The sequence below is a fragment of the Opisthocomus hoazin genome, chromosome 2 (assembly GCF_030867145.1).
Source record: "Opisthocomus hoazin isolate bOpiHoa1 chromosome 2, bOpiHoa1.hap1, whole genome shotgun sequence".
Taxonomy (NCBI): Eukaryota; Metazoa; Chordata; class Aves; order Opisthocomiformes; family Opisthocomidae; genus Opisthocomus; species Opisthocomus hoazin.
In genome coordinates this window covers 64523281-64549969 of record NC_134415.1, presented here as the reverse complement: position 1 = coordinate 64549969, position 26689 = coordinate 64523281, and the positions used below count along the sequence as shown (strand labels likewise).

At 44.8% G+C, this 26689-nt stretch overlaps 1 protein-coding gene across 1 annotated transcript; it reads right to left on the bottom strand.

Annotated features, from left to right (window-relative positions):
* Nucleotides 1-339: 339 nt before the first annotated feature.
* CITED2 (Cbp/p300 interacting transactivator with Glu/Asp rich carboxy-terminal domain 2) lies at nt 340-3230 on the bottom strand. The gene is given in 3 exon segments (XM_075413924.1): nt 340-1895; nt 1897-2409; nt 3028-3230. Coding segments are annotated over 2 exon segments (750 nt in total). The 5' UTR covers nt 2403-2409; nt 3028-3230; the 3' UTR covers nt 340-1651.
* Nucleotides 3231-26689: the final 23459 nt, after the last annotated feature.

Here is a 26689-nt window from a genome sequence, read left to right as displayed (position 1 = left end):
CTGTATAGATTTGCCTCAGTGGCTTTAGCTGGCAGCGCTTTCTGGGAGACAGGGGTCAGCGATGTCCCACCGTAGAATATTTTAAGAACATATGCCCCTTCTCCAGGACACACAGCCCTTCTCCCAAGTCCCTGGAAATGAAGCAATCGGTTCTGGTGCGATGCAGGTCCGGATCGGTGCAGCAATCTCCCGTGTTAACCCTGTGAGGCGAGAGGGATGGGAGGACGCCCACCACCCTCCCTTCCCACGTTACAAATACTTCCACGTTAAGCGCCTGCTCTTTCTACACAGCTCTTCCAGGTCAGATAATGAATATACAAAAGAACAAAGTCTACTATATAAATGAAAGCAGATTTATAAAATTACAAGTTTAATAGATAAATATAATAAATACTTTATGCATCATAACTCTGGACAACTACATTTAAAGCAAGTATGTTGGCAAGTCACAAAAAAAGTTGCGCCTCGGCAACTTTATATTTTTCATAAAACCACACTGACAGGCATATTACAATGTTACGTATGAGGCTTTATGCTGCAAGTATGTTCAAATCCCGCTCACCTACCGAGTTCACCATGACATATACATGGGTGTAGTGTACTTTCTATTTTGGAATGTCTTTTTGCACACTGACACGGTCGTACAGATAGATATTCTACTTACCAGGGACAGTGGGGAAGAGTTTTGAAGAAAAATACTGGTAAATGACTTCTAGAAAAACTAAAGCATTTCTTAACTTTTTATTGACATTGGCAAATTAAAATAGAATAAATTAACAATATTTTCTCAAAAAAATGTTTTGTACAAAAATACTGTCAAAATTTCCTGAAAAGCTTTCAACACAGTAGTATCTTTTCATGTACTGAATAAACTATATTAGCACAGTGTCAAAATGCTGAAGACAGAAACAAAATTAAAAAAAAAAAAATCTGTGAAATGTTTGCCACTAGTCAACATTCCATCCACACCATATTATTGTCTGTACATATGGGGGAGGGGGTATGGGCAGCAGACTTTTTAAGTAACAGTATTACTTTTCCTGATCTGGAAAGGTTTGGCCCACATCTGTTAAGCTTCCAGTTTAGCGTATTAAAAAAAAAAAAAAAATTTTTTTTTAGTCTGCACTGCAATGCATAGTTAAAAATTAAGCAAGATGGCAGCATTTGTGCAGTAGTATCTGCCCTTCAAAGTTCATGCAACCAACCAATGCAATTTTTTTTCCCTGTTCACTCAGAATTTGAACGCAGTTCAAGTCATTGGAAATCATCCTTTACAAAATCCACAAGATTAAGCGATTTGCCAAGATTAGTATCTAACAGTTCAGCACTGTGGGAATTATGGGCACGTTACTGCGAGGAAATTAAGAGAGCGAGGGGGGGGGGGGGGAGGGGCGGTGACCAACATAAAAAGGCAGAGTTCGCTAGAAATTATTACTACGGGAGGGGACGTGAATGTCAAAGCTACAAAAAAAAGTGGCAGCGATTTAAGGAAGGGGGGGAAAGAAAAAAAAAAGAAAAGAATTTATACAAGCGCATAGTTGACTCTGCTTTCCAGATTCTCACCTTTTCAAGCCCTGAAAAGTGAGACACCGTGTCTAGGGGAATGTTTTCATTCACACCGATAGAAAGTCCTTTGTTTGTTTTAAATGAATCAGCAGCTCACCCTGCTGGGCTGCTGTTTGCAAACGAAGTCTGTCATGAAGTCAAACTCGTTCTGTCCCAACCACAGCTCGGGGAGCTCCTTGATGCGATCCAGCCCCATTTCGATGACTAAGGACATCAGGACCTCCTCGTCGATGAAGTCAGTGTCTATGACATTGGGCGGCAGCATCGCCGCGGGGACGTGGGGGACGGCGGGCGGCAAGCCGCTGCCCCCCCCCCCGCCGCCCCCCCCCCCCGCCGTGCTTGGGGTTGCAGTCCCTGAAATGCTGCTGGGTGCTGCTGCCGTTCAGCTGGTGGCTGCCGGGGTGCAAGTCCGGCATGTAGTGGCCGTGCGGGTAGGGGTGGTGGCTGAAGTACTGGTTGTTCAGCTTCTGGAGCTGCATGCTGGCGCTCAGCTGCCCTCCCGGGCTGGCGACGGGGGGGGCCAGGAACTGGGAGCCGCTGAAGCGGGCGGGGGGGGGCATGGTGCCGGCCGGGTGCCCTCCGCCGACGCTGCCCGGCCCCATGGCGTGCCTCACCCCGCCGCTCGCGTTCATATTCCCGGCTCCGTAGTGTAAGTGGTCGCTCATCAGGGCACTGAAGGCGTGCTGCTGCTGCTGCTGCGGCTGCTGGTGGTGGTGGTGGTGGTGGTGGGGGGCGGCGAACTGCCCCATGCCCAGCCGGTGCGCGGGGTGGTGGTGGAGCCCGCCGGACCCGTCGGGGAATCGCCCGTGGTTCATGGCCATCATGTGGTCTGCCATCGCCCACCTGGAAAAGTCGGCGTGTCAGCGCCTTATGAGAAGGACGGACGCCCGAGCTGCCCTCTCCCGCACCGGCGGCATCTGCCCGGCCCGGGGGGAGATCACTTCGCCGCCCGGGGAGGGCTGGGGCGGGCGTGTGTGCATGGAGTATCTCCCACCGCGGAGTACAAAGGGAAAAATAAAAGCGGAGCCCGCGGTAGGAAAATCCCAGTCCCCTCGGCTAATCCGGCGGGCAACACGCCGCCCCACTCCCACTCGCGCACACCTACGGGCGCCGAGGTCTGCGCGGGGGGACAGCCGGCCCCCCCCCCCCCAACCGGGCGTCCGAGCGGCCCCGAGCCCCCCCGGCTTCACCCGGGAAGGCAGCAGGTTCCCACGGAGCGCTCGCCAACTCGCGGGGAACGAGCGAAGAATCGGCAAGTCCCACCTAGCCGCTGTCAGCAACTTTCGAAATCGCGTCCTAAATTTTTTTCCGTTAAAAAGCCCCCACCGCCAGCGCTCAGCGGAGGAGGCGAAGCCCGGGCAGCCGGGAGACACCTTTCCCCGCCCGGCTCCAGCAGTCCCGTTTCTCCCGTGGCACACAAAAGGGACGCCCGGCACCGGCTCCGAGAACTGCCGCGCTCACCTCCCGGCTCCTTCCTTCCCCTGCTTCGAAAGGCGGCGGTGAAACCGGTCGGCAGAAGCACGGAGAGAGGGGCTTCCCCGGCCCCCTCCTCGGCGCTGCTCACTCCGCGCCGCGGCTCATCGGCGCTCGCCAACAATGAGCCGCGCTGCCGGCCCGGCGCTGGCCGCGGCTGATATAGGGTTTCGGAAGGGAGGAGCAAAGCCCTCGCAGGCAACCAGAAGTAAAACCTGGAGCAAGCCGGGCGGGGGGGGGGGGAGGAGGGGAAAAAAAAAGGAAAGAAAGAAAAAAAAAAACCCAAGCCCGAACCCAGCACCCGGCGCGCACACGGGGGCACACGCGCGCAGGGAGGCGGGCGGGAGGGGGCTCCTGGGGCCGGGGGGCGTCCAAGCGCCCCGCTCCCCCGGGCCGGGGCCACACGCGTGTCCGTGGGGTGGCTCGCGCCCCGCTCCGCGCCTCCCCCCCGAGAACAAAGCGCGGCTCCGCGCAGCCTCCGCCGCGGGCGCGGCCGCGGCATCGCCGGGCTCCCTCCTCCCGGCCCCGTCCGCCCGCCTCGCTGCAGCGCGGCGCCCGCGGACACGCGTGGGGCTGGGGCGCTCCGGCAGCGCTGCCCGGGCGGGGCGAGGCCCGACCCTTCCGGCGCCGCCGCCGCGCAAGTGCCCGGCCCCGCCGGCGTGGGTCCCGCGGACCTGCGTGGGCGCTCCCGGGGCCGGCCCCTCTCCCGGAGGCGAGATCCTGGGGCCGCCCTTTTCCACAGCCACGGGGGCCCGTGTGTCCGTCCCGTCCCCACCCCTCGCCTTCCACCCCTCGCGTTTGCCCCGCAGCCACTCGTGGCGTGCAGGGCGAGTGCCCACCCACTCTTGCCCGGTCTGGCGGGGTTTATCAGCGTTACTGGCGAGTGTTTTTCTCGGAATGGCGAAGGAAAACGGAATGTGCGGATCGCGGGTGGGTGCGGGCTGCGCGGAGGCGACGGCCCTGGCTGGGCACGGTCCCTGTCGCTCCCCCTGTGTCCGGCAGCGCCATGCCACGCGTGTGCAAACCCCCCCCCCCCCGGGACCGGCGCTCCTGCCTCCTGCTCCAGACCCGCCCGCTCCCCTCCGGAGATGGCGGTGCTGGGGGGGGAGGCAGCCGGGGAGCGCCCGAGGGGCCGGGGGAGGCCTGTGCCGCCTTCGCCTTCGCCCCCTCTCCGCGTCCCCCCGTCCGCTGCCCACGGGCACACCGAGGCAGGACACCCTCCCGGGACAGGAGGAACTGTCAGCTCCTCTTGTGAGGTCAAAGCGGCCACCATGCAGGTTGAGGTGGGTTTCTGCTCCTCCACGCGCTCCACGGGGATGCCGCGGTGCCCGACGCCCTCGCCGCGGAGGCACAGGCGAGGGCAGATGGGACGCTTCGAGATGCTGTGCGTGTGGCAGCCCTCTTGCCCCTTTTTTGGGTGGGCTAGGCCCTTACCCGGCTGTGGCGAACCGTGGAGGTGGCATCAAAAGGAGGGTTAGCTCCACCTCGCCTGCCCCTGGGGTGAAGGCAGAGCTGGGGTCGCAGGCGCAGCAAGGCACGGCGGACGAGAGCAGCAGGGCCATTCCCTGCGTGGCTGGCGCAATGCTTAGCAAAGCCATGGGGGCAGGAGGCAGAGGGTGGGCACATACGAGACGTCAGAAAGACACCCGGCGGACATCCCAGCTCTGGGGGGCAGCAGGGGTGGCATCAAAGCCCTGGGAGGAGAGGAGGTTTTACATGTGTCAGAGTTACCTCGAGGAAGTGACCTCATCCTGCAGCTCCCTTTCCTGAAGCGATGACGCAGGGTGCCCACCAGGACTTCACCTTCTGGTCTTCAAAGGCGTGTAAGCAGGTGGACATCTGGGAGTTGCCGCTGAACCAGGACCTCCAGTCTGGCCAGGGGTGGTCAGAAAAGCGACAGTACCTTTCTGGAGATTTTTCCTTCTCGCGGTTGTGCAGGTTTTGCAGGGCAAAACAATGAATAATAAGAAGATCCTGTTCCATTTGGCAAGTAGTCAGCCGTGTATCATGGCAAGTGGTTTGTTTAATGTCACATATCCATGGTGACAGCGGTATGCCTTTTTGCTCTCCGCTGCCTGAAGTTTGCGATCCCTTCTAAAGCCAGGCACACATCGTATCGCCGCCCTGCAAATGCCCTTTCCTATTTTCGGCTTTCAGATGCTGGAAGCTGCCGGCTTGCCAAAGTGAGTTACGGAGCACTGGCATGAGACTGCCAGAAGCAACAGCAGGGAAGTCGCAGCCTCCATGGCACCTCGCTCGTACAAAACATGTCTTCAGGTATTTACAGCCCACGCGCAAAGAATGAGGCAGGACGGAGCTTTCTTCATCGGGGGTTGCAATGGGGTCCAGGTAAGGCTCAGCAGAGCGGTGCCAGACGAGCCGAGTTTGTCGTGGTTTATGGCCATAGAAAAGCGGGAACACAATCAGTTGGTTGCTTTCCAGGAGACGGCTGGAGGGCTGGTGACAGGCAGCTAGGGGAATGCAGGGCGAAGAGTGAGCCCATCGCCGCCGAGCTAGCAGGAAGCCCCAAATCTCATCTGTTTGCCTCTCCTGATCTAAGCCACAGTTATTTAAAAAAATCTTTTCACTCACATTCTTCCAAGTCTTTTGCATACCCGAGTTGGTTCTTCAGTCAAACAGCAAGAAAGCAGGGCACTGCGTATCAGGAGAATGAGGGACATGGACGGGGTGGGAACGAAGGCAGCAGGGTTCACAAGAGTCGCTCCTCAGTCAAGAATCCGAGTAGAGCTGAAAGCAGAATGTGACTGCTGTGTCCATCTAGGAAGAATCACTAACAAATATCAAACATGACAACAGAGAAGAAGGGAAAAGATGGATCCTTGGTTGGGTGTTAACATTTTGGATCAGAAGGTCAGGCAGGCACTGAGGCTGGGTTGCAGATGCGGCCCCACTCACTCCTTCCAGACTGGAACGTCTGCAGAGTGCGGTGAAAGGAAGGAAAGGAAAATCAAAAAGGAGAATCCCAGATGGTGTTTTTCCAGGTATTTACTGGAAATTTTCAAGCGGGCTGAATACTTGCAGTTCCAGGGGTATATCACTGCAACAAGACACAAAGGGCAATGGATTTCAGAGGGATTTATAAGTCCTCTTTTGCAACTCTGAAAATATAATCCCTAACTCTCTGTGACTTGTCTGTCCCGGATCATCGTGGAGGTGAGTTTCAATGTGTTCCATCCCACGCTGACACAAAGAAGTCAGGAAAACCCAGTTCAGGACATCTGCTAGGGTTATCTGGTAGGAAATTCTATATCAGAATGATATCCTGGAAGAAATGCCCTTTCTGTAGACATTATTAAGCTCTGCTATTGAGAAGATAAGCCATGATTTTCTGGCTGCTCTTGCTTTTGACCACCTCACAGCTTCCTTCTATCCCACCCTTCCCTGGGCACCTGGCACTTGGGAGGGAAGAGGGAACTGTGGCGTGGGAGGTCCCCAGCTCTTTGCTTCTCCAGCGCCGATCTGGATCGCTGCCACTGGTTTCACTGCCCACCCCAAGGAAAAAGAACAAACGTGAAAAGTTTGTTGCAGATGGGCACCCAGGAAGCGGAGAAATCTGTTTTGGTCTCTCAACATGCACTTTTTTCCCCTGGAATTCCCTTTGTGAGAAGAACAGTAGGGTTTTTTTTGCCTGTGGGGTGAAAACACAGGGTTTTCAACTAGAAGGGAGTTCCATTTTCTGACATGCTTTACCAAGAGACCTGTTATGTGATTGGGAGGGAAGAGTGGACAAAAGATTAGCCATGGGTCTGGGCATGAGATCGTCCAAGTATTTAGGTGGGAAGGAACTACCTTGGCAAATTCAGCTGTTTGAACAGTTCCAAAGTCCAGACTTTGGCAGAAAACGTAGGATTAACTGGGTTTTCTTAGTTCTACACCAGGCACAAGTCTCCTAAAGCAGTCACAGCTCCCCTCTGCCAGTCCAAACACCAGCCCGGCATTCCCCAGAGCTGAGCATCTGCCCTCCCATTTCTGCATTGTGCTCTCCTGAAGAAGGCCACTGTTGAATGAGGTAGTGCACCTGACATGCGGGTAGGCAGCCCAGGTGTGGAAGAGATGACCCACTGGGGACTTCTTTCAGCGGTGGCATATGTTACAAGGAGTTACTGGAGTGATGTCAAAGAAAATCTGTAGTGCGTTCCTCACAGCTGGCTAGTGTGGGAGAGTCGGTGGAAACGCAGAGAGAGACAGAGCATGTGCTCTTTCCATCAGTCAGCATGGGACTCATTTTTTCTTTGCCAGGTTTCACGAGGTAATCCATCGCTGTGCTGACTGGAAGTGGTTACTCCGCTGAGAGTGGGGGTTGCCAGTGTGTTCACTAGCAACGAACCTGTATGAAAAACTAAGAGTTACCCAGACCAAGTTACCCTGAAGCATTTGCGGGTACATTAGAGGGTTACATGTGCCTGCATCCCTTTACTGGTGTGCCAGGAACCAAAGATACACACATCAAACTGCTGGTCTAAATTAAGGAACACAGGCTATGCAAATTGTGTTACTCTCTCCCCACCCACCTTTTCCTGTTTGTTTAGATGGCTCAAGATAGTGACATGGCAGTACATGTCATTTTGCTAACAATGAATGTGGCTTTGCACCCCTCATCCGCGTCGCCTCATTTGTGTCAGGATGTCTTGGGAAGGGTGACAAGCTCCACTGTTTTACTGTTACGCCCTCTCAGTGCAGTGCTTCAAGCTTGTGTGATTGCAACCGAGGTTCTTCCTTAAGTGTAATTTCACTGCAAGGTATTTTCTTTGAAAAAGTGACTCTGTAAAAACGGGAAAACTTACTAAGGATGTTATTTCTTGAAGAGGCTCAAGAGGATGTAAATATACAAAAATAAACACACACATAAGTAAATCGTTAATCAAATATCATTCCATTTGTATCCTGTCACACCGAACCCCAGCATGGACATTTTTGCTATTCTCTACTTTTGGGCATTGGTGGTGTCCTGGTTTCAGCTGGGAACCAGAAATAACAAAAGGAAAAAAGTTCAGGTGCCTCTGAGAAAGTCATAGTAGTTTCTGTAATAAAACAAATTACACCAGGTTCAAACAGAGATGGAAAGCGCTCACCAGCTAGGCGGTATGAACAAAAATTTGTTCTGTTTGGAGAACAAGCCAAGCAATAATACTACTGTTTTGGGTCAACAAAGATTTTTACAAAATTTTCAGGCAGAGTGAAATATTTAATTTAATTAAAAATTATTAGAAAGCACAGTACATACTTCTAAGTATGTATTTGACCTGGATGATTACACCTGAAGTGTTCATTGCATACATTCTGTAATTAATTGAACTGGTAGTTGACAAGTAATTTATCTGAAGTCCACTGAATAATTGAAGCTTGTTATTACAATGAATTGGAATGCTCCAAAAAAAGAAAGATTTATGATTACAAATATAGGCCTCAATCCAGGACACATTTATACACACCATTAACAGCCACATTTTTTAGGCAGATCATTTCACATAGTACCCTGCTCTCTCGTATCTGCATACAAATATTCTGTTTTAAATCAGTGAGGCTGTGCAGGAAGTAAGACACTTCTCAGTATGAGTAAGGTTGACAAAATCTTAACTTCTCAAACCACCAACTGATCAAATTGACACAACTTAAATACAACAATGGTCTGTACTTGGGACTGCATTTCCCGGTGGTCACATCTTTACAGCACAACAGTCCACTTGAGACACTGATCTGTGTGAGCGTCTGGCCTGGAATTTAAGAACACTCAATCTAAAATGTAACTATATTATTCCATTGATTGAGGCCACATTCTCCCATTGCAGTTCCAATATTTCTGACATGAAGAAAATGTTAGTAAAATTAACATAATGGTTATATAAGAGAAATGTTCTGTTGCTGTACTGAACGTCAATTTAGATTTGGGTAAGCACATATGTTGGACATGCTTACTGGACCCGATGGTGTCAGATGCAGCAGAATCTGTCTAAATCACGTGAGAAATGCTGACTTCCACGGGATTCTGCAGAGGTTCAGTGTACAGTAAACAAGCGTGTGCCAAAACAGTGTTGTAGTATGTAGGAAAGTAGTACTTCAGTATAATCACTGTGGTCATTAAGGCTTCTCCAGCACCCTTGCCACTTTGAATTTTATTTAAACAAATAGGGAAGTAGTTTAATCCTCCTCATGATGATAAAGGGTTACAGGCAGCTGTGGTGTTGGTCACGTGTCACACATTGTCAGCAGTTTCAGTTACATTTTCTCCTTTGATTTGATTATGTTTTTCTCCTAAATTAAATAATTACAGAGTGTGTACTGTGTGGCAATGGCAGCAGTATCCATTCCAGGCCTTTACGAATATGCTGTGGGTTCAGGAGAATTTGTACGCAATAAACCTTCTCATCTCGTTCAGCATTTTAGGCAACTTATTTCGCATACACCTTCTCCAGTGTGCTTTGCTCTTACAAGTATGAAGGATCTGGGAATCATTCCAGTCTGACCTGTGTTTTCAGTGGATTTTCACTGCATGTCTTTAGTTGGGAACCTGTAACCCTTTTTACTGCAAGCCTCTATTTTGAGGCTTTGTGTTTCAAGCTGGGTCTCATCTCAATTCAGTACTTCACATCGTCTTTCTCTGGAACACCGATAGGTTATCTTTGTTCTCTGTGGCAAGGGTTAATCTCGCTCAGACAGGCCATTCTCAGTGTAGAAGATGCCTATCTGTGCCTCTCCCTTCCTGAATGCTTGCTGCAGAGGAGGCTTGCTGCTATCCCTCTCAAGATTAGTTACACACTTTCTGTGTGGATTACTTCCTGTTTTCCCTCAGCCTTTCATTTCGGTTGGCACCAGCCAAGTGTTGTTTCCACTTGTGTAAGGAGCTGTTTCGTGGGTCACGGGATTCAGGGACAACAGACTCAATTTCAGTATGTTTCAAATTTTGCTCCGAAATGTGTACAGTAAGTTAGTCGGACCCCTGAAAAAATAATGAAATGCAAATAAAGCACATGTAAATAGTTCAAAAATAGTTTATATTTCCTAAAACCAGTTAAAACCCAAGTGGCCCCTTGTTTAGAAACATAAAGATAAACCCTGTTTTCTTATCAGACATATCTTTGTGAGAGCTGCAAAATTATGATACACTGATTTTGTTGATTGATTAATTTTGGTTTAAGTTGTTTTTAGGAAGGCACAGCAGATGTATGTGATTTTTCACACTTTGCTGTTCTTATGCGTCAGCCTGATGATATCATACTCAAGCACTAATACTACTACTATTTGCCTTTTACATAAATTAGCACTTTACAGCTTCAGAGCACAATACCAACATTACCTAATTACTCTAGAATTGAGGATGCACTCTTTTCCTTTTAAAGGAGAAGCTGATGGATTTAAATGGTGATATGTAATCAGAAAGGAAAACAAGTCCTTTAACAGCCTATGTAGTGGTCTCATCAACAGGCCAGGAGCCAGGGTATTTGTTCTTCCTCCTCTCCCAATTCCAGCAACGTAATGAATATCAGACTTAAACACGCAAGTTCCTTTCTCCTTGTGAAAATCTCACACAGACCTCAGTTTCTCTTTCCATAAAATGGAAAAACTGATACCCTTCTCCTAGAAAATACCTAGCAGAGACCTTTTTGGGTGAATGCCTAAGTATCATTACTGTGGCCACGGATAATTGATGTGAAAAAGATTTTAAAGCTATCCTAGTTTTCTGCTTCTATTTCAGATCATGAGTGGGACACTGGCCACCTTAATGTCAGTAGAAATAGACATTATCATCGCTGACTTCAGTGGAGGCAAGGTCCAACCTGGCACTTTTAATCTCACGCAAAAGGTGACCGTTCCAATAACCTTTTGGCAGCAGCTCCTTGCAGGGCTCACTTCCACCCAAGCAACAGGGCAAAATGCACCCCTCTCTTCTCTGCCTTCCCTGTGTCCTAAATGTTCCACTCCCAGTGCCTCTTACCAATTACCTCTGCAAGACTCTTTGGAGGCTCTTGCTTCCTTTCTGCTCCAGGATGAATTATTCCTGCAAACTTTCAAGCCTCATAGCTCTTGTCCAGGAAGAGCACTGCAATTTTCCTTCCAAATAGTCCATTTCCTGCAGCTACATGCAGCATCCCCCACCACATCTCTCGCTGGGTGAACGGCAGCAGTCCGACAATGTATTATCCATCACAGTGAAGTTATGTTCTTTGACAACGACTTCTTTTCATAACTGCATCCACAGCCTCTTTCTTCCCTCCAGCCTCTGACACCCCAATAGCCAATTTCCATTCATGCATAAAATGTGAAATCCAACAACTTCCCTCATGATAATGCCCAGGCACAATAAAACCAATATCCTGTAGCTTGCTCTGGTACGGAAGGTGCTCAGGGTTAGCAAGAACATGTGTTAGGGCTCTTACATCCATCTGAAGTTGTCTTCAAGATCTTTAGTAAACTATTTCCTCCAAATGTGAGGCTGGCCTACCCTTCTACGTCCTGAGATTGCCTGCTTTTCCAATCCACCCCACCAGTCCCATGCCAGCCTAGGAAGAGAGTTATTGCTACTAATAAGCATGTACATATTGCTTTAAATCCTCCAAGAGTTTGAGAAATATCCACTCCTCTGTATTTTCATTTACAGATTTTCTAAAAGTCTTCATATTTAAGGACAGAACTCCTGCCAGTTTGCAATGTTTTATGAACATTTCATTTATTGTCTTTCATGTATAAATTCTCAAGGCTAGTTGATTGCTCAAGAATATTTATGTTGCTTGCGGAATAAAACAAACAGCTCTGTGACTAATACTGGCTTAAATTCAGTGTATAGCTCTGATTAATGCTATTTTTAACTGTAATATAAGGTTCATTGCTGCTCATGTATTATGGCTAGCTATCCTTGGCTCAATTTTTGTTAGCACAGCACAAGGGAACTTGATTTCAGAAAGAACAAATAGCTAAAAGGATATCTGAAAATCAGTCACATGTATTTTGCCTGAAGATAGGTATTCATAGCACAGAAAAAGCTGCTGGTACACTAAGTGCAGTATGTGCCTACCAGCAGTGCCAACACTAACGTCTTCTGAAGAACTCATAATGCATCAGGCATTCGACAGCACTATACCTGGGGAAGGATTCCCTCGTGGCCATACAACTGAGAAGACAAACCTCTAATATAAAGCAACTCGCCAGTTATATCATCACTGATGGAGACATAAATCTGAGGGATTTCTATCTTAACACTGCCAAGTCTTGAACATTGGAAGTTGAAGGCTCTTGTCATTTTTATTTTCTGTACAACAACTGATGAAATGGTACCTCCCTGGCTTGTCTAATCAGTTCTACTGATTACAGCAGTTAATGGACTGACTGGATTTGCATGAGCTGAAAGATTGTGTTTCCTTTGTGTTTTTTAATGTATGTTTAAGTCTGCTTTGTTTTGGTAGTAAACTATTTACCATAGCAACAGTTTATGACCAGTTTTCTACAGAAAACAGTAGTTATATGCTGCATGGATAAGCTACGTCCTTTTGTGTTTTTCCTTACTGTCGAACAAGGTATATAAGCATGCCATGTGCCATGTCTGGTCTGTCCCTCATTGTACAAAGTTTCCTGTACTCTTTCTTTAAAAGCCATCATTCTGCTCAGTTATGGTGCTGAGAGCCTACGATGCACTGTAGTCAGTAACACGGGAGATAACTCGGCACTTGGCAGGACTGACCTCTGCAAGGTCATTTGGTTGATTCTCTAGTCAGGTTTCACCTCCGCATCCCTCTAAGGCTGGCTAACCAAAACTTACTATCAATGTTTTATATAATCATATTACAATATTTTCTGTCATCCATTTTTTTATTACAGCTTATTTTCTGGGTTTGACCACTGCAGCACGCTGAGCAGACATCTTCATTAAGCTGTCCGCACTGATGCCTCAATCTTTTTGTTGAAAGGTTACAATTAATTCAAAACCCATCTGTGTATATGAGTAGTTTAAATCATGCCTTCCAAGGCACATTACTTTGCACTTATCTACATGGCGTTCCCTCTGCCGCTGCATTACTCAGTTATTTAGTGTTGTCAAGGCTTACTGAGGTGCCTCACCATCCGCCAGCCTGGTCTTTCCTGCTGCTCTTACGTATCCCGCCTTTCTAGTAGGTCCTCAATAAGTACATTAAGCAATGCCGCTGTTTGTATTAACCCTTGAGGCACCCCACTACTTCAATGCTGTGAAGAGAACTGAGCAATTATTCCTGCTTGGCCCTGCGTGCTAACCCCACGCTGGATTTGCATCCACGACTGGCGGGATGTTACCACCTCTTCTCCTCCTGGCAACTGACTTTCTGTAGTCGCCCTTCGTGAACGGTCCTCATGCAAAGCCTGCTGGCTGTTGAAGTAACTTCCTCCGGTTCCTCACTACCCTGCATTTTGCTATCACTTCACAAAATTGCTTAAAAACCAAAGATCTGACATCAGAGCCTTCTTTCTTTTCACAGACTTTTGTTTGTTGACCTAGAAGTTTTTGTTGCTACCAGTGGTGTTATTTTGGTGTCCCATCCAGGCAGGTGAGCTTCAGGCCTGTTTTACTGCAGTGCTGCTGCGACAGGGAGCTACTTTATGAACTAAATCCATCCAGCAGGCTGATGGCTTTTGTGCGAGTAGCAATCTCTTCAGAAGCAATTCTCTCAGCCACTTGAGAGGTTCAAAAATAAAATAAACTTGAGAAATCACGCTTTCCCAGCAAGGATGCATCCAAGTACCCACATCCCAGTGTGGGGCCGACTGAGGTTTTGCTATGAACCCTGGGGTCCCGTGCTTGTGTGACTAGATTTGATGGAGGCTGGTCAGCAGCTATCACCTTCTCCCTCAGGAGAGTGCATCCGTTTTTTTGTTTCGCCCCCAGGACAGGCTCCTCTCGGGCACCAGGCTGCCAGCCAAGGGAGTCAGGGCTTCCCTTCCCTCCAAGGCTCCCACCACTGCCTCACCCTGGCCTCCCTCGTCCCCGCGCCTCATCTCCTCAGGCCTCCCTCCTCAAAGCTGCCCCGAGACTGGGGCCTTCTGCAGGAGGGGACAAACTTTCTTCGGAGATTTTGAGGTGAGTTTTTTTGTTGTCGTTGTTGTTTTAGTTTTTTTTGCAGGCTGTTATGCACTGCTAATGGGTGGAGGCACAGCTCCTGTTAAAACCTGGGGAGTGATGGCGGAGATAGAACAGTCCCTGGCAGATTTAGCGCTGCAGTATCAGGCCATGAAGTCTCAATGGCAGCGTCTGAAATACGCACGGCTTGGGAGCTTCATCTGCAGCTGATGGGCTTAGACTGGCCTTGTCAGTCCTGAGGGACTCCAGAAAAAAGCGCTGGTGTGGACAAGGCCACTGCGCCCCGAACGGCTAACGCTGCAGCTTTTGAAAGTTGCCTTGTTTACTACTTGTTGGCTTTTGCTAGCAAAAAATAACAGGTTCAAGTGTGCAAGACCAGCTGTGATTCTGGTGAAGACATGACCGTCGTGCCAGCACAGGGCAGGAGGCAACGCTGGTGGTCTGGCAGCATGGGGGGAAGGCTGGACGGCCGACTTGGCTGGTTTATACAATGCAGAGCAACTGCATGGCAGCACTGCGGATCCCCTCAGGTAATGTGCAGCCAGATATCTTTTTCATTGTTCTGAGTAGCAGAAGGAGAAGCAGCAACTCATACCCTAAGCAGCTTGTACTCCGATTCTGTTCCCTCAGTAGAATATACCTTAGGGCACTATACATACTCTGTGGCTGGTACCATTGATACCACCTTGGTTTCCCAAAGCTTTCAGTTCATGGTGTTCCAGTCTGGAGAATAAAAAGCTTAAAATACTTTTACATTCACTTTCACATTAACCTCAGAGTAGACCTGCCAAATATGATGCGCTGAAAATAAGTGACATTCATTTTTGGATTAATTTGAAGGCACTCATAAAAAGCATTACTCTTCCCCCAGTTCTGACAAAAGATTTTTGCAGTTGGTTTCAATGATTCATTTAAAATCTCGCTCTGCTTTTGAGGTTCTTCTTGTAATCTAATTTAAATTTCTACTGCTTGGAAGACCTGCTAAGAATTCTTAATTGATATATGGAACAGTAAATATAAAAGCAATTGGCAAAGAGTAGTGGAAGAGAACAAAACACTTCGAATACAACAGAAACAAGGAGTGACTTTGTTGCTGCTGTTCCAACAATGCAAACTCTTTCTTTTAACAGCATGCTGAATGTCACTTCTCTTCCATAACCTTTTACCCTCTTACAGGATTTTTCTTTTCTGAATTATTTTTGGAATCATGGTTCTGCAAAATTTGATTTCCTCTTTTCACCCCTCTGTTCCACTCCCAACTTCCGTGAAACCAAGAAATTAATTTATTTCTTTAATAATTGCAGTGTGGAATGGAGATTGTATCACAGAAATTAGAGATGCAAATGGGCAAGTTAGGTCATTCAGCAGTGCATCTGCACTGCGTATGCATGATGACTCCCCACACTGTAACATGTTCTCTAGTGTTTTGTCCAATCCAATTTTGTAAATTGGGTTGACTTCTATTTAAATTGAGAGGCTGTTCCATAGCACAGAGAGATCACCAAGAGGTATGTCCTACGTATGGCCCAGTTTAGTGATTTTTTTTTGATCAGGCTTTTGCCGTATAAGTTTTAAAAACTCCTTGCTCACATCAATATAAGAAAATGTACAGAAACCATCTAAGAAAACTGGAATGGTGATGCAGCTTGTAATCACTTTGAAGGAAACCTGAGGATTAATCTTGTCAATAAGTGCATTATGGGGACTGCTTTCACAGCATTTCTTCCCACAAAAACACCCATTGCCCCACATAGGAGCTGCTCAAATGCAATAGCTGCAAAATCAATCCCGCTTTATGTGGCATCCATTGAATAACAAACTAAAAGTGCAGTGTATTATTAGTTTATCTACAGTCTGAAAATCTCTCACTTGTTTTGCATTTGAAGTGATGAAGTGCAAAATTATTGTATAACTGCCAAAGCAGAGATCCATTAATCTAACCCCAGAAATTTTAAAACTATTTGCCCTAGTTTATTTGGTGGAGAAGGAGACAGGAGGCACAATGTCATTTAGGCACTTCATTGGGTTTGAGAGATTTCAGTGTGAGCTGGCCATCTACACAGGTGCTCGGTGCCTTAGACCATTGTAGCTTTTGGCCTGAATATTTGGCCTCCAGTTCCCTGCTCTAAACACTGCTTAAGAGTTCTAATTCAGTAATTTTTCATATGAGGCGTTAGAAAGTGTAGATGAAGCTTCAATATATCTTTTGTGCGTGTGGTTTTTTAAAATTAATTGGCCATTGTTATGTAGCTTAATGTTATGCTTTTGTTTCCGAAGATAAACAGTCAGTAGGTACTGTTGGCACTTGTCTGTTTTGGAAATCAAGAATTTTTTTCAGGTGCCTGAGGCTCTGCATGGTGTTCCAGGCTGGAGCAGTAATGCAGTTTTGAAGTTAATTCTCCAATTGTCTCCACTCACCGAGCTCTGTTTTAGTTTGCAAAGTGGTTTTGGTATGTGCTAACTAAATTTTGTTTCCTTTCAGAGAAATTAAACCAGAAGCTTCACTCTGCTGGTACACCAAAAACACTATGACAGCTGATGATGGTTCAAGCCTGTAGTAGGTTCCTTGAACAACTTGGAATTGTCTGGGAAACACACAGTTCAGGGGATCAGACTAAGCCTAGTCTGAAGTAAGTTTCCCAGACTGCTTGAGCTGCAGATATGGAAGACTCAGTACCAATAACTTCGATTGACTTCTCTGCACCTATACTGTCAAATTATTGGCTAATGATAAACTTAGCCTGAGGTTTTAGGAACATAATTTTTGGCCCCTCTGTCTGGTCTTTTGGACCCTTGTATGCATTAGGGACTCCTTACATGCCTCTTCCAATTCCACTGGAAGAATAAGTCTTCTTTCCCTCTGACTTTATCACTTGGAAACTACATCATCTTGAATTCAAATTGCTTTTTCCTATTTACAAAACCAGGAATGGTTTCTAAGAGCTCTGCTCCTCCCACATCGCTTTCTTTGCCTCTTTTCCAGCTGGGTCCAGCATGATTCCAGTGCTCAGATAACAAAGCACCATCAGCAGGGTGATTCGGGTGGAGGCGCATTGAGAGGGTGTAACTGCCCACCACACGTTTAGATCTCTTTTCACTGAATCAAGGTGAAAAAGATAGTACTTAGTGCCTTTAAGAAAGGGGTGCCTGCGTGACAAGTACAAATTATACTCCATGTTCCTGTAATTTGACCAGTCAACACCTGGTCTAAAACAAGTGATATACTGTTAAAAGAGAATTCCAAAGCCACATTTAACACACAGAGGTATCATTTTCCCTATGAAATAAACAGACAGTTAAACCCCCATCTGCATGCAACCCTCCCCAGAAAGCAGAAAACCTAAACACTCAGAACTTTACAAATAAGATTTTTAAAAATGAAGAAAATGTAGGTAATAGCACACCAACTTAAATTTACAGATGTGGTCCTTTTCTTCTTTTTATTAATGGCTGTAGAAATCAATTTTTAATTTTTGAATCATTATAAAAATAGAAACATTTGAAGATAAAACCTGGAAAATAAAAATTCACCAGATAGGGTCTCTATCAAAATAAGTATGTTTTATCTGGGCTAGTAAATTTAAGTACTACTTTAGTTTTGTGTATATAAATAAGAAAACTGGAGTGCTCAGATGACACTGGTTTAATAACTTCTGCTGAGAATTATTTTTTATATTCTGTTCACTGACAGAACCGAGTGTAGCTGCCCAGCAGATCAAGCAAAACCAAAAACAAAACAGTAAATAATTGTTCAAGAAAGTACTTCTGAATTGTGGCACTTCAAGTAATAACAGTTTGGCTCTCTATAATACAATATATAATTGAACCAGCTTGGGAAAAAGAAAAGCAAAACAACAAACCCAGACTTGCTGAGAAAGAAGGATGTCTCCATGCATCAGAAATACGTGGATAGAAAAGAACTCAAGAGAGAACAGGAGCTTCAAACCAGGGCAAGGAAGGAAGGAGTCTGCAAGATCAGTGGCTACCAGGAAAGAAAGGAGGTGGGGGCTGGTGGTGAGGAAAGTGCACCCTAGTCTGCTTCGTTCAGAGTCAGCTGAGTGAGCTCAACCCCCCTTTCTTTGCTGCGTGACCAAAATCAGCAAGGCTTAAATAAGTTTGGGACTGACTCCTATGAGCTTTCCAGTTCTGTGAGGGCAGGGATATCAGAAGAGAGAGCGATTAGTAGAGAACATTTGCACACTTGTGTCCAAACAGAGCATCTGTCCACAGCACTGGCTTTAAGAAAAGTATCTGGGAGTATGCTTTGTGTATGGTTAGGTGTATATTCTGAGGATGTCTTGTGACTGTAGCCATTGACTAAGGAATGTCTTACACTGTGTTACGTAAGAAGTATCTGTCCCAAGAGGTGCTGGGCATGGACAATTCCTCCTGATCTTTTTAGAGCTCCTACTGTGAATAAGGGCTTGTCTACACATAAAGCTATTTCTGATTAATGCCACATGTGGATGCTCTGGCCACACATGACATTAATCAAGAACAATTAATCAGGAACAACTCCATGTGTAGACAAGCCCAAATTTAATGTGAGGGTGGTCACCGAATGGTGCTCTGCACAAGAGAGACCTCAGAGTAGATGAGTAATTGCCTGCCATTTCCATGTGGTAAATAATGCTCTTGGCAGGGAACAAACAGACATTTGAGAATGATTTCATTTTTCATTACTAGGTACATACACATAGACCATTGTCAACAATAGCCAGTCCTGTGAACGCTGGAGTGTGGACCACCAAATCGAGAATCTCCCACTGTTGCCGCTTGGTATGTGCAGCATGAGGCTTTGTGTGCATTACTAGACACTTGCAAGCATAGCTTTGTTGGCCAAAGGTGTGAAGAAGTGCATTTATTCCTTTATCTTAGGAAAGGATAAGCACACAGAACATAACCCTTTGTCACTAAATGACTTGTTTAGCTCAGGACAAGCTTGGGTTACGTTTTCTTGTTTACAACCAAATTACTGCTAGTTTAAGGCTGCTGACAAGTACTTCTTGTGTGGGCAGCTTTTACAGACTGGAATGGTTCAATGTACCACAGGATAACCTCCTCCTGTTACCCTCATGGAAGTTTCCTGAGTTGGGGCTGATAAGAAGCAAGATTATTCTGGAGTTGGGTTGGTGCACTCGGGGAATATTTATCCATACCTGAGCTGGCTCCCAAACAGCCTGTTACACAACTTTTATGCAAGGTCTTTTCTCTGCCATTTTGTGAGGACCCAGTTGCCCATGCTTAGTGTGCTCTGGATGAGACCAATACTTCTTTGTCCTTTTCTTCTCCCTGCCTTGTGCTCAGATCAAGAAGTTGCTGCCCTGGCTCAGTGCCTGGCTGGGTTGGTAGGGCCCCGGTTCCACACTGCTGGGATAATGTGCTTTTTCTACTCAGAATATTTAGAGGAGTTCACTCCAGTATATAATTTCTCGTGAAGCAATATGAAATCCCTTGAAAGCCAGTGTGTCACAGGTTAGGATAGAGAAATTTAATTTAATTTAATTTAATTTAATTTAATTTTATTTTATTTTATGAGGGAGGATGCAAAATAGCAGGCCAGTATTCAGACCATGTTTGTATTTGGTCTGATTTGGAGCCACATACGAGCACATGTTTCCAACATCCAAGGCCATAGCATATTTTTGTGCAGGTATCTCCTATTAAAGCTGTTCTACTTCATTGGGAAAGAGCCTGTGAGTCTAACCTGCTAGTTAAAATGGTCATACAGGAAATCCCGATTCACCCGTGTGCTCCAAGAAATGTACAAAAGTTTATACAAAGTGGAGCAGCTATAGCAGGGCAGATTGAGACAGATTTTTTCAAAACACCGAATAACTTCGACATTTGGCCACTTCCCAGAGAAGCAGGAGAATGGGTTCAAGTTCATTCAATGAATCAGGCAGAGAGCAGACTTCAGAACATTCTTTCCCAATACACAAGCATGTACCCTTATCCTGACAGATGTGTGCCCTGACCCTGCTGCTCCCTCTTACCTCCCCCCAGAACGCTGAATGTGAGATTTCCAGCAGGGATTAGGCACGAGGCAGGGCTGTGAGCAGCTTCACAGTCTGGCATGTGCCTACCTGTTGATCTCCTCTGCCCTCAAATTTAAGCAGTGAATGAAAAGGATCTGTGGGTTGTGGTAATGCTGAAATGTTAACCTGAGGTACCTAAAGGTGGAGTTAGGCACCCAAGTCATTTGTAGATTTAGTTCATAAAATCTAAAGTGTGGTCTAGCTTAATAATTGGTTTCTATAATAAGCACTTAATTTTAGCAATAAAAATGTGTTTCATGTATGTATAAATTGACATTTTTAATTACTCATTTTTCTAATACTCTTGTGAGGATATAATTCATATTGTAATGTCATGGTGCTCAAACATAATTCCAGGAATAGCATTTTTGGTACGAACAGGTTTTTTTTTCTTGTTACGTTTTACTGAACTGTTCAAAATTATAGTCAGCTGAGAGAGCGTGTGCAGCTTTTGTTACAGATCCCCTCTTACGCTGATTCTGGATGTCCAAAAAGCTGAAAAATTGTGGCTTGGCATTTGTAACCGTTCCTTTCTGTAGATTTATGCTTTTAAAACCTCATAATTAGCTCATGGCAAAACGCTCTTCGTGGTGCCACACCTTAGAGGCCGCCTAAAGTTCCAGCTGGAGCAGAACGTACATGTGCTCTTGAGTCCCCTGCGCAAGGGTGGTACATTGCTGTTGTCTGATCTTTGCTGCCTTTTGATATGTTTCGGGTTGTGAGGTAAAGACTTCGCTTTAAAACCCAAAGCCATAAATATGTTTTTCCTAGTTAACAAAAAGAACACCTCCGCTGCATCTGTGATAATACAAAACTGGAGCAAAGCTTGGGCTAACAGTCACGAGAGGGGCTGGATACAGGGCTCATCTGAGTCAGGAATCTATTACCATGGAATCTTCTTCCTTCATTTATTGCCAGGGCATGAATCTGTTGACCTTTAGGCTGTGCTGTCTCTTCTACTACATCTTCTCTGGGGAGGAGAAATGAAAGGATGGAAGACATGTTTCTTGGAAAAGTGTTTGGTTTTTTTTTTAACTTTTTGGAGGGTTGAAGTAGGAGGGTCTAAGTATTTGGGCATGAGCGCTGTTTATTAGGACTCTGTTTTAAAAGGACGGAATACAGATATTTTGACTATGCTTAAATAAACAAACAATATCACAAAGGGACACAGCCTTTAAAATGTCAGCTGTTGAAAGTTACTGCAATTTTGGTCACTTTAACTCATGGAACTGGCATTCAGATGACAGCTACCCAAGGTTTTGCTGACCTTGGGAACATTACTGAGTAATCAGTCATTAAGTAAGCATGAAGTGTTCTTGAACAATTTAGTCAGTGTCTTCGGCACTTAACACACTTTCCCTTGAAAGCAGGCATCTTGCGCCATCCTCTATTCTGGGACACAAATTTGTTCTAATTTAAAGGGAACACCATTCTTCATTTTCCTTGTTTGCTTTTTCCTGTCATATCTCTTCTTAATGGGAGAAACAGCCTTCTGTTCAACTTTTGATTTTGCATATGTCTCTTAATGAAAGCATAATAAAACAAGGTTTATATCTTCAGAGAGCAACATAATCTTGACTGTAGAAGGGCTGAGTTCTGCGTTCACATGAAAAAGCATAATTCCCATTGAAATAAATGAAACTCAGGCATGTAGAGAACATAAAATTTGGATGTTGGAATGTTTCTTGCAAAATCCTGTGAGGAAGGTGAGCAAAGCATTATTATACCAATCTTTGCAGAGAATCCGAGACAAGGAGGATTAATGAATTGTCGGGATCCATTGAAAGAATCATTAGTTAAAGCTATTACTGGCACTCAGGAGTTTCAGGGCTCCCAGTCGTGTGTGCAGTCCACTTGGCCATATTGCTGAAACTGAGGCACCCTTGGGCAGTGAACAACTCCGTCCACCAAGAGGCTATGTGGAAGGTTGTTCACGTGCTCCAACTTAGCATGTGGACAACCAAATTGGTACTTTGACCCACAGGCTGCTTTGCAGTGTAGGGAAGCAGATCAGCAGTGAATAGACAGCTCTGGTGGCCATGGCTGAAGGATGTGATGTACTGTTTGGTGTACTGGGGTGGCACTGCTGATGCTCAGGAGGCAGGACAGGGTGAGCAGAGGGGATGTGGGGGAGGGAACTTCATGATGAGAGAGAACAGGGTGGGAGGGGGAGGAAAGGGAAATGGGAGGAATATGGGAGAAAAAGCAGAATGTGATAGAAGGGAATCATAGAGCTAAATTAAACAAAAAGTGTATTAATTGATGTCATAGCTCATCATTTAAAAAGTGCCCATTATATATATCCATCTGCTTATTTTCTATGCATCATGATGATGCTACTTTTGAATATGTATTCCAGGAATAATTGATTGCTTCTGCAACACAAACAAATATGTGTTTTAGCCATTGTTAATTTGATTTTCTGGGTTTAACAAAGTTAGTGTTGTAGTTTGTGATTGGAATGAGAATTGCTAGCTGAAGCACAAGGAATTAAACTGATTCCTGAAAAAATAAAGGTTTGTGCTTACTCCCACTAATATTAATATGAGATTTCAAATTGGCTTTAATTAAAGCAGGATTGTGCCCTCACATGAAAGCCATGATTGCCTAAGCATTACATTTTCTTGTAGATGCAATGGGCATCCCTTTCATGGATGGCAATGGAATATATATGCCCACATTTTATCACTGAAAATCTACCCAGGGCCACCTGACTTAATGCTTTTTTATTCTGAAGTACTTAAAGGGACCCTCCTTAAAACTTGCTTGATAGAAATATGCACTTAACTAATATACACTGAATTATTAAAAAAAATTATGAAAGTTTTTAATTCCCTGATGAAATGCATGAGATCATTGAGTAAGGGAGAAACGAGAGCTTGAACATGCAAAACATGCCCATACCAGATTATTTAGGATGGGCACATAATCGAATGTCAGAGATACAGATATATATTACTCTGTTGTTTCTTTCAGTTGCTGTAGCCTTAAGTGTTATTTTTGCTGTTATGGATACGTTGTTTGATAGGCGTAACAAAAATGTGGTTTTCAAGCTGACCCTTTTAAGGCAGAATAGCCTGAAGGAAATGCACCCATTCTGCTTCAAAGAAGATCTGTCAGTAGGAAGGAGTGATAATATGCATGCATAAGTAATTAATAATGATCCGAAGCTTTGATATTTTGTAAGGCCCAGAAAATTACATTTTTACAGGATGTAATATATTGTTGGGTTAAAAACACATGGCTTAATTCCGTATCCTGTAACAAAATTTCTGTTGAGATAAATAGGAACTGAGCTTGAATAAGGACAGAAGTATCAAAAGCACTGGTTTGAGTGCTGTGTGGGTCCTTTTATTACACCAGTGAATACAGTTGTGGGTATCACTGCAATCCTTAATAGGATGATATGGATGAGAAAGATCTTCAATACAGAGTATAATGAGGTGCTCAGATAGCCTGACTTTTCACTTAATTTGAAGAATTCATTCCCCTGAAAAGCTCAATTTCTACATACCTAATAGTATAACATGAAATTCAGAGGCCAAATCTCATTGACTAGATTTTGTTTGAATATGTTTTAAAACAGCTGCTTTGACTTCATTAGATGTCTTTAATGTAGCCATTTGTAAAATCCTTTTCTTGTATAATAGATTAACTCGCAGAGAGGAACCGGCTGATACAGCGATGCCTTTTGACTGTGCTATTTTTAGAAGCAGACAGAGGTACAGTCAAATAAAACATGCTGCAATTAATAAGCTACATATCAAGCGTAGATCGTTATGGGGAAACTCCCTTTGTCTTTTAACAGGCTTCTGGGGTTTCCTGTGCCTCTTATAACCACAGAGAATCCTACAGGCAATTTTTACCTGGTGAGAAAGTACCTGTGCACTTATCCATTCATCTCTGGTAGGTACAGATATTTTTTTTTTCGGAGACAAAAGATGTGAACTTGACTGTCAACTTCCACTATTCATTTATCTCTCCTCTCATGTGTTGTTTCAGCCGGACATAAGGACATCGAACTAACAGGCATCCACCCTATTATCTGCTATGGCTCCAGCAACTCCACTCTGGTACATTACACAACAGTGACAGACCGCAGTTTGAAAGCCTGGGGAAAATGTTGTTATGATATGTTTTGGAGGGGTTAAACTACTCAGGACCCAAATGGTCAGTTATACAGAAACATGGAAAAATCCGGGAGATTTAATACTAAACCTCAAAAATTTTAGTAAAAGGAAAATTGCGATTTTGGGATCAAAGGAAATGGACTAAGCACTGTTTAGCTTTTACTGCATTGTTAGCACAGGACCCTTTTGCAGGGAAAATATCTTCCTGATGCCAGACTGCTTGGTTAGTTTAATTCTGTGCCTGAGACATGGCCGGCAGAGTTTAGATGTTGCCTTAATTGAAACATTACACATTTAGAAATTTGAGTAGCAAACTGGTGGAGTTCACAATTGAAAACATCTATGTATTTTTGTATGGATAAACTGCCTTTTTTATGCAAATTGGGCACTGGTTGATTTGATATTGCCAGAATATGGTTATTGCCATTGAACAACATTTCACTTGTTGTCTGAACATCAGAGTTCATTATCAGCAGAGCCCATTAAAGGTATCAGGAAAGAAAATATTCAAACCTAGGCTTCTTTGGCTGGAAACTTGGATTGGCAAAGTGAGGTTAGTTAACCTAATTTAGGAATCCATCCCCTTTGGTTTGTTGGCAGGTGTCTGGCGAGAAAGGCTGAAGATCAAATGTATAAATGCAATTTCCATGCAGCTCAAGTGCCTCTGTTCTTCCAGTGTCTTGTACGTTCTCCTTTTCCCACAAATGCTTGGTACATTGGTTCTCACAGATGCTCAAGTAAATTGGCTGTGCATTGCCACTGAGCAGTGGAGAAGAATGTGCAAAGCAGCTCAGATTGATACAGGCTAATGGTGCAGGGGATGCGCTCCCAGACGTCCTTCTAATGTACTGCATGATGGCATTACTTGTGTCAATACGGGTGCTTGAATGCTATTTTGTAGTATGGCACATTCTCTAAGTATATGAGGCACTCATTATATATTCCCAGTCACCACATATTTTTGGCCAGATTCAGACAGCACCTTTCAAGGTCATTAATAAACAACAGAGAGCTAGACAGGCATCCCCAAGGAACCCAACTTGTTACTTCTGTCTTCTGCAATCCATTGTCAGCACATTGACTTTTTGTTTACTCCTATTGGAACAGTTTGTTATCTCATTCTGTATACTTACATCCTACAAACAAATTATCTATTCTAATGCTCTGTCTAGACAAAGACTTAGAGTTGCAGTGTTAGCACGTGCAACCAACTTTAACCCGTGCTAACCTGGTAGAGGCTAGGCTCCCCACGAGGCTTTAAGACAGTCTATTTGGTGTATGTTAAAGGTAATATGTCTTGTCTAAAGCTTAAGGAAAATTTAGTTTGACAAAAGCTTTAGGAAGACAGCAGTGTACATTGCTAGTCTCTTTGTGTAGCAGTTTGATTCCATCTCCTCCTTCAAGCTGGCATCGTATATTTTTGTAAAACAATGTGTCTTTGTTTTATTTATAAACCTGCCTATCACTTTTGCCTTTGTGGAAGACTCCACAGTTTTATCTTGGGCTGACTGAGGCTCTGTTCACAATGAGTTTTGAACTGATGTATTTGCAGTCGCATTTAATCTGCAGGGTGGACTTCTAGTTCTGCACTGAGCTAGGCAGTTAACCCTCAGAGTAAACTGTGCTAGTAATACTTGCTTTTTTACCAAGGTAGTATGTCTACGTTAGATATTGCTGCCAAGGTTGTCCTATATAATACAAGCTGTGCTGAATTACGTGGTGGAACTCAAGTGTCCTGTGAAATATATGTTGAATTCATTTATTCGCAGAGCAACCGTCACAATAGGTATCCAGAAAAGCAGATTATCTGAATATAGAAATTACTTGTATATAGTTTGTCTGATTCCTCATTTATTAGAACAGTTTATTGATGTGCAGAGTACTTCATTCTGAATCAAATAAAATGTGCATAACTTTTCTCTCTAGGACTGTCTTGCATTTCCATATTTAAAATCTGACAGCTGAAACACAAGGGATTTTTGTCAGTGTGTAACCACTCTATGACCATAGTAATAAAAAAAAAAAAAAGGAGAAAAAAAAGACTTTAATATCTATTGACAACAGCTAAAGATTTATCTCCCCTATGTCGCCTTGATGTTTCTCACTTTCACAGTTTCATTGTTTTTTTTTACAGGTAAGGCAAAAATAGGAGTCATGCTTTAATACTCTGATACATACCTTATGATAGCATGTGTTTCTTATGCATGCTAACTTGTTTTCTTGATCGTTGGATATTGTCAGGTGTCAACCATTCAGGACCAACAGTACTACAAGCTCTTATTCATTTAGATTCACTTATGTCTTTATTGTTTGAGCCTGATGGTGGCAGATGCCATACCACCATCTTTATCTCTTATTCTCTGATACGCTTAAACCATATTTTAGGACATATTCATTATCTACTTATTTTACTACTGGCC